The sequence below is a fragment of the Lethenteron reissneri genome, chromosome 22 (genome assembly GCF_015708825.2).
Source record: "Lethenteron reissneri isolate LAM-NWPU_2019-01 chromosome 22, ASM1570882v1, whole genome shotgun sequence".
Classification (NCBI taxonomy): Eukaryota; Metazoa; Chordata; class Hyperoartia; order Petromyzontiformes; family Petromyzontidae; genus Lethenteron; species Lethenteron reissneri.
Genome location: NC_083800.1, coordinates 2,029,238 through 2,037,680, shown reverse-complemented (window position 1 = coordinate 2,037,680; position 8,443 = coordinate 2,029,238). Strand labels below are relative to the sequence as shown.

General features: G+C 55.8%; 1 protein-coding gene across 1 annotated transcript; it reads left to right on the top strand.

Annotated features, from left to right (window-relative positions):
- The first annotated feature begins 2,101 nt into the window (after nt 1–2,101).
- On the top strand, nt 2,102–7,995 carry LOC133345405 (uncharacterized). Its single transcript, XM_061556123.1, has 3 exons — nt 2,102–3,301; nt 4,115–4,228; nt 6,313–7,995. Exons 1-3 carry the CDS (start codon nt 2,394–2,396, stop codon nt 7,232–7,234), a joined length of 1,944 nt encoding a protein of 647 aa, XP_061412107.1. The 5' UTR covers nt 2,102–2,393; the 3' UTR covers nt 7,235–7,995.
- The last annotated feature ends 448 nt before the right edge of the window (nt 7,996–8,443 follow it).

The following is an 8,443-nucleotide window of genomic DNA, read 5'->3' as shown; positions in this document are numbered from 1 at the left end:
AACTAGCACATTACACCGATACAATACGGCGTCTTAATCACTGCCAAACGTATTTAATTAACGCGTCCTTGGATTATTTACACGTCCTGGATTGTTCAGACTTGCAGTGGTTGGAGAGCCTTAATATGAAATGGATAATTATCTGTAAAGTACTTTCTAATTCTAAAATGCTATATTTGCTTCTGAGACTAAACGTCTCCATATTGACCTTAACACTGACCCATACGATTACTACAATATACATTTTTTACTCGGTTTCTATTCCTCACTCTACTAAGTCCATGGAGTCCTAATTTAATTTCTCTCGAGTCTTAATTCCATGTGTTGTGCGTCGCGATTGAAACGATCTAGAATGCGTCCTGGTGATCCCCAGTGATCACTGCCACCCCCTGCTCCTTCATATTCCCAGACGACCTCATTGCTGGTCAAACCAGAACTGCTGAGTACTGTGGGCCGTAGTTTATGCACAACAAACACGATGGTGTTTTTGACCATAAACTCAATTTTTATATTACCAGGTAAGACTCACTGAGCTATATAGCTCTTTTTCAAAAGCGACCTAGCTATCGCAAATGATGACTCAACGAAGTGGCTTATCAGGTGGAAGTTTATTGCAGCCAAATACTCTATAAACGCGCGCTTCTAAATGTGGAGGGGATAACCCGGTGAAAAATCCACGAAACCGCAAAATGCAAACTCCTAACATACAGGTTCCAGGGTCGGGATCGTACCCATGACCTCCTGTATACCAGGTGACATAGTTAACATCTTCTAGACATCGTGGCGCCCTATTTCAGCAGACTCGGCAGCGGAATACAAATATGACATCCATAGCTCACTTTTCGCGGTAATTCGTGGGTGAGTGTGGCATTAACGGTGATACACCTTCACATGCACGCCGGTAACCCATCACTGCGGAGGCCAAGGTTGGATCAAACAAATGTTGTGACGATCTATTCACGTGGACATCGAGACGCCATGCCCTGCTGGCTTGCCAAGAGAAAGTGGTACAGAAAAATGTGGACCCCCCCCCACCACCTGTGCCAGGTGCGTGGGTTCTCTCCAAGTGCTCTGGGTTTCTTCCACGTGTAATACTCATGAATTGGTGCATAACACCTTAATATATATAGGGCCGCGGAGCGTGGGCAATTGTGGGCACCTATTCGCCGTGTGGCTACCTTCCAGCTTGTCTGTTGTTCCAAGTGCCTTCGATCGTGAGCGAATACTGTGTGCGGCTGCGGGTTACACGTTGAAGTTAGTGATATTAACTGATCTACATTGACATTCTGTAGATTAAAATAACGCTTTCATTTGCTTTCTTTGATAGTTAGAAAGCATATCGGTATATTAATCAGATGCATAGAAAATAAAATAAATTATTCTGGCCTTTGAATAGAGATGGATGCAGAGGATACTAGAGCCACGATGGAGGTACAGCGTGACTTGGACGTTTTGAATGAAATGCAGCACTGAAGTTGAGTGGCAAGAGAGACGAGGCGGTGTGACCGGCAGGACACGTGTGCAGGGTGGAGGAGGGCATGATAGCAAGACGGACATTGGAGTTGCAACCACAGATCGGCAACCAGAGTGAAGCCCTGAAACCATCACTGTTAGTGGATGGGATGCCGTACGAATAGACTTTGAAGGTTGTGCGTTCACAATGCTAGAGCTGCGGTACTGTACCTGGTAAAATAGAAATACACGATAGCGAGGTGCGGTAGCTTCTGCGGCATTGTCCGTGATTACCTCCGTGAACTTAATTCCCTTCCTAGCCAAATCGGAAGTTGCCCCTAATTAGGGGGGGGCGGGCGGTGGGGACAGGTGGAGGGGGGGGCGCTGCTGTTCGTTCGAGTCGCCACTACAGGAACCTCCTCCTCCCCGTCTCACAATCCAAGTTAACCCTTGCAGTCCCGTGCGCCTCCCTGGTTCAAGTAATCACGCACGCGTGGTGGGGATCATCTCTTCACGCCTCCCCTCCTTGTTGCAGTAACCTGCTCCAAACGGTCGCATCGCGTCGCTGTGTGTGTGTGTCCGTGTGTGTCTCTTGTGTCTCTCCCAAGACCACCCGGCGCGAATCCGTCCGTTCAAAGCGGCCGGGCGCTCTGGCCGGCACAGCACACGGATCTGTCAGCCGCACACCGCCGCCTCGTCTGCGTTTCCAGCCTCTTGACATCACCGGCGGAGGCGCGTTCCTGGTCTCGTCTTCCGTCAACTCTCGTCTCTCTGTCATTCACCGCAACAGCTGCTGCTCTCGTCGAGTTGGCATCGTGGCCGCGTGCGCTTACATTGATTGCCTTCTCTCTTTGATACGACAATTATAATAATAGCAGCAGCCAATTTAATCATCTCGAGAGAGAGAGACAGAGAAAGTATCGAGGGGGAGACAGAGAGTAATGGATACCGTCGAGTTGTTATTGGCGCTGTCCACGGCGATGGTGCTGATTGTGTCACTCGTGTCAAACCTCACCGTCCTCTGCTGCTATGGCGCCAGCAGCGAGCTGCGTAAGCGAGCTCCCGGCGTCTTCATCCTCAACCTCACCTGCTCCAACCTGCTGCTCACCCTGCTCAACATGCCCCTCACCCTGGCCGGCGTCGTTCGCTCCGGCCACACCGGGACTCCCACCGCCCCGTTCACGGCGTCCAACTCCAACGACCCGCGCCAGCAGAATCAGCACCAGGTGTTCGCCAAGGACGAGCACGCGTCCTTATCGTCGTCGTCGTCGTCGTCATCTTCCTCCCTGTCGTCATCGTCGTCCTCGTCATCGTCGCGGCCGTGTGGAGAGAGCCTCTGCCAGGCTGCCGCTTTCGCCGAGACCTTCCTCACCACGAACGCCATGCTCAGCGTGGTTGCTCTGGGTCTCGATCGCTGGGTCGCAGTCCTCTTCCCCCTCAGCTACGCCGCCCACATGCGGCGTCGCGACGCGGCGCTGGTCCTCGCCTACGCGTGGCTTCACTCGCTCGCCTTCCCCGCCGCCGCCCTCGCTCACTCGCCCTCGTGGCTGGCCTACGGACCCTCGTACGCCTCGTGCACCCTGGTGCAGGGCCCTCCGCTGTCGCCACCGCCGCCGCCGTCGGCACCCGGCGGCCCGTTGGGGTCTGCGGGCTCCGCGAGCGCGCACCGCGGGTCCTCGGCGTCGTTCGCCGCCTTTTCGCTCGCCTACCACGCGCTCACCTTCTTCCTGTCGCTGCTCGTGCTGTGCCTCACCTACCTGAAGGTGCTGCGCGTGGCGCGCTCGCACTGCCAGCGCATCGACGTGGTCACCATGCACGCGCTCATCCTGCTGGTGGACATCCACCCCAGGTGGGTTGCGATGCCCCGCGCGCGCGATCATAGCTGCAACCACGCGCGCGTGCGTGCGTGCGTGCGTACAAGGACGAACATTCCCCGTGTAGCCTGCGGAAGATGTTGGGAACACGTGCGGTTCGTGAGCACCTCTGGAATGCCCGCACGGAGCGCGAGGAGCTGGTGTGATCGGAACCACGCCCGGTTGCATTTGTCTCCCCGAACTACTGACGGTTTGCACATCGCGTTGATACTTCATTGAATGTTGATTCGACCTCGGGGAGCCCCTGGACCGGTTCAGATAATCGCCACTGATGCTAACCGGGGGTCGGGAATCGAACTTAGTTTGCCGGGTTCTTAGTTCGGCAGTGCGTTAACGACAACACCAACGCTCCAGCGCCGTGCCAAGCAAACCCACCGAGTGGCATGACTATCCAGTGTGCCCGTGTCGTGATTTCCGATGTCCCGTACGCACGCGTGGTTAGCGTGCACGTCGCACGGCACGAGGAGTGGACTGGGGGCTCCGTCGCTATGCTCCACTATCCCCGCCACTCTTCATTAGCCTCACGCCTGGCTCACTCCGGCCCGCGGGCCCCGATGCAGTCGCACCACCACGCACACTCGCCAGCCAAGCCGTAGCGTGCGTCCAAGCGTCCGCGCGCGTGCCTGGTGAACCCGTGCCCACGTGAACCCGTGCCCGCGTGAACCCGTGCCTCGCGAACCCGTGCCCACGTGAACCCGTGCCCGCGTGAGCTCGTGCCCGCGTGAACCCGTGCCCACGTGAACCCGTGCCTCGCGTGAACTCGTGCCCGCGTGAACCCGTGCCCGCAGCGTGCGCGCGCGCTGCCTGGAGGAGCAGAAGGCGCGGAGGACGCGCGCGCCCCGGCGTGTGAGCACCTTCATCGGCACTTTCGTGCTCTGCTTCGCGCCCTACGTCATCACCAGGTGAGAAGCCACGCGGCAGGTTGTCCGCATTACCACCGTATACGATCGTCGTAAATACTAATAATGGTAATCATCACAATCATCGCCACCATTATACAAATGACGATCATCAACAATCAGTTGGAATAATCAGTGATGACGTTAAGCATTAGTACTGTGACGATCAGCATCGTGATATCATCATCATCATTACACACCAGTGGCGTTTGATTGTCTGAAACTGTTCTGGTAGCTTCCACTCCCCCACCTCCCACCCACCACTTTTTACCAACCCGCAATGTCCGGCAAGGCGAAGTGTGGTGAAGTGTGGTGAAGCAAGCTTCTTGACTGACATGGCGTGGGGGGTTGTCTACATCCAGCAGTGGGTTGAACGAGCGCTATAAATTAAGGTTATTGCTTAATAATAATATCGGAGTAGTGCAGCCTACTTGATATGCGGAACACAAAACGCTTGACTTCAATACATCTTTTCATTTGACATGCACGCCGTTAACTTACTGTTGTGTTGGACATTTTAAAACAACAATTACCATAACATTACCCAATTGAGATTATAGATACCGATCATTCCCGACTACAATACTGTGAAATCTTGGCAGGACCCTCTTAAAAAGGAGCCATGAGACTCGGCGAGAATGTCCCCGGGTTAAACAGGCGCAATAACAACAAAACTAAATGGATAACAATAATCTGGATATGGATATACACCACATCAACTTAATCTATAAGCAGCTGCAAGTTCGCAGATACAATTATATATTTGTTTACTTAAGAGACCTGGGTGGTGGGTGGGGGAGAGAATGCTAACAAATTGTACACACAGATTGACAGAAGTAACGACATACAGTACTCTTAGTTTTTTCGGTAAAGTCACGTAGGTAAAAAATGAAATAAAAATTAATAAAAAATAAAAAAATAAAAATAAAAAGCACGACGTTTCGGAGGCAACACAAGTCTCCGTCATCAGGTGGGACCGTCACAGCCAGATTTGCTGTATCAAGTGAGGCAGGGATTCCAAGATGCAAGTTCTTAGCGATGGTTATTACCTTGAAGTAACGACTTCAAAATTCGAGTGGAATGAGCTCCGACGCGCTCTTCCTCCCACTGGGTTCAGTGCCAGGAATCTCAAATCAAATCCCCACCCACACCCATAGCAAACAGACGACTGACTCTCTGAGCGTTCCGCGTGAGTGAGTCTGCGTGCAAAGTGTGGACCGTGCGTGTGCATTTGGGAAACGGTGGTGCGTCGACAGATCGTTATGCGGTCACGGTCAATGTTGTACGCAACATAGATTGACATTCTACAGGGGCTACTGAGAGTCGAAACAAAACAGCGGCAGTCTTATACTGGGCAGTCGCAGTCTGACAGTGTTTATAGTCTACGCAATGCAGTTACAGTCTACACAAGTCTACACAAGGTAATTGACAGTACAAAGAGTACACAATACAAATACAGTACACATTGTTAAGACAGTTATCCACGAGGCAGAGACAGTATATTCTCGCAGAGACACTCTAATACATACTCTTAGTCTACTGGACATTTGTGAAAAATAGCTTTATAGCTGATCAGATTCCTGAAGTCGAAATCGTGGAGACGGTCTACACAGGCAAACACATCGACTGTCGTGCACACAATACAGTCTATAAACACATTTCTGCGGAGGGAGCTAGTAGGAACGTTGGGTTGCTCGGTCAATGGCCAGGGTCAACGGCGGCGTGGTGTATTCCGCAAATATGGCCGACTGTGAGGGCGGGCACAAGCCGGCGTGAGTAGGTTAAACATTGAGTTTTATAAGGGCACCACGGGGTGACCAGCCCCTACCCACCCAGCCCTACCCCTCCCACCCCCCACCCAGCCCCACCCTCCCCACCCAGCCCCTCCCCACCCTCCCCTCCCCACCCAGCCCCTCCCTTCACGACGGTCGGACGGACACAATAATCCCCTGTGGGCTGGTGTAACCAGGAGGTTCCTACCAGTATGAAAGCGCTAAAGTGAGGATGTGTCTGCGCCCGTACCCCCTCCCATCCGTGCCCCCACCCTTGCACCCCCCTCCCGTCACCCCTCCCCCCGCCCCGTGCAGGCTGGTGGAGCTGAGCCCCGCCGTGCCGTTCATTGACCGCCGCTGGGGGCTGTTCACGCGCTGCCTGGCCTACAGCAAAGCGGCCCTCGACCCCTTCGTGTACGCGCTGCTGCGCCGCCAGTGCCGCCGCGTCCTTGCCGAGATGTTCCACCTGCGACGCCACCACAGCCACCACCACAACCACCACCACCACCACAGCAGCCACCGCAACCGCCGCCACAGACACCACCGCTTCTGCGGCTCGCGCTCCACGGGACCCCGTTCCACGCTCGCCCTCGCCTCTGACGCCAGCGACTCCGTGGTGTTCACGGAGAGGCACAGCCCCGTGGGACGGGAAGATCCCTGTGACATCTCGGGGCCCATGGAGGAGATGGAGTTGGAGGTGGAGGTCTCAGAGGTGACTGCGAGCTCGCGCGTCAGGATCGGAGATGAGAATGATTACGAGGACGACGACGACGACGATTACGACGGCGGTGGTGGTGGGCAGCAGAAGGAGAAGAAGGAGGTGAGAGGAGAAGCAGAACGCGGGGATGGAGGAGAAGTTGGAGGAGCCGCGTTGGGACCTCATCACGTTGGGGCGTCCCTGAGGGCAACGCAATCGGAACGCGCGTTGGTGGAGGAAGTCGGGCTTCTGAAACCTGCAGACAGGTTCAGCGGTGACTTTTCCTCCTCCTCTTCCTCCTCCTCGTCGTCGCCATCTTCATCGACGTCCTCATCGTCCTCGCCGCCTCAGAGGGCGGACCGCAAGATGCCCGGGCGGCGAGGCGTGAGTCTCCCTCTGAGCACCGTCATGGAGGAATGTCCCGGCTCGTGCCCCGGCTCGTGCCCCGTGGCGCCCTTCTCGACCCTGAACCCGTGCCCCTCGGGGGAGAACGCGACATCGCCTCTCGCGAGGGCGAACCCCTCTCGAACCACGGTGTAAGGGGAATGGACTGCGAAGGATGACGATGAGGAGGATGACGACGATGAGGGTGAGGAGTTCCCGGGTGGAATAATGAGAGACATCGGAAGACCGTCGTCGAAGGAACGAGTCGAGGAACATCGCGGCAAGAGGCGAGAGTTTCGGAGCCGGGGCTGGCGGTGGTGGTGTGGTCGTCCATCACGCGGACAGCTCTTGATTCTGAAAGTTCGACGAGCGATGGAAGGTCTCGCTGCCCGAAACTCCGCGGGACAATGGCCCAGAGGATGACACGGAGGCTCGGGGTTTTAATTCACACGCCCTTGTTGTCTCCTCTACGGGGAGTGGAGGGGGGGACCAGCGCTCGGCTGCGGCTAAAGTTGGCTTCGCGTTCACGGGTTTCGCTAATAGAATTACCTTATTTAAACCGAGTGAGAGCCCCGCTGAGAGGCGTCTGTTGCGGAAGGCGCCGTGGGTGCGTCGCGGTTGTCCGCGCGCCTTTGTCCTGCCCGGACGTGTGCCGCTGCACCACGGAGCAATCGCGTGGCGGCGAGCGCGCTGGTATCCCGAGTTCCATTTCCGCTCACGGTCAATACGAGTGGCTAACGAATCAATCGAACCGGTCTTGGGCCTCCCCATTGGAGCGACTCGGCGTTAAATGAGTACCCGCTGCGGTGTGTAAACATCAGCTCAGCACTGGGGAGACAAAGGCGTCCGGGCGTCATGGTGGTCACCCACCTTCTCGCGTGCCGTGTCGGTCTCCATAGGTGCTCGCTAACAGCACTTGTCCCAAGAGCCTGTTCAAGGCTACACGGGGGGGGGGGGGGGACTGTGTGCCCTGGACAAAGTCCCGTCAGCGAGCTCCTCCGGCATGCGAGGCTGCGTTGGGTGGGTTTCGTAGCCCGCATGCCCAGCCGCCAAGCAGTTGGTTTGGCCGGATAGAAGTTGGCAAGCGGGCGCGACACGGGCTGGAGAAGAGATGGGCTGGTGTGGTACACGAGGACGTAAAGCTTATTGGACTTGCCGATGACCGGTACCAGCGGTGTCAAGATCGGTCTCTGTGGAGGAGGCTCGTGAAGGACGCAACTGGGCAGTTGGAGGCGGTCGCCCTCCAGCAACAACGGAGGGTAGAGGAGCGACGCTCACAATAACGAGCGGAGCGCCGGGTGGATTAAACGCAGCAAGTTGGTACAGTAGGTGGTACAGCTGGTGCATCTGCCAGTCATCTCAGTC

Coding starts and splice junctions, on each gene's coding strand:
- LOC133345405 (XM_061556123.1), top strand. CDS start 2,394: ATGGATACCGTCGAGTTGTTATTGGCGCTGTCCACGGCGATGGTGCTG. Junction 3,302..4,114: donor CTGGTGGACATCCACCCCAG/GTGGGTTGCGAT, acceptor CCGTGCCCGCAG/CGTGCGCGCGCGCTGCCTGG. Junction 4,229..6,312: donor GCGCCCTACGTCATCACCAG/GTGAGAAGCCAC, acceptor CGCCCCGTGCAG/GCTGGTGGAGCTGAGCCCCG.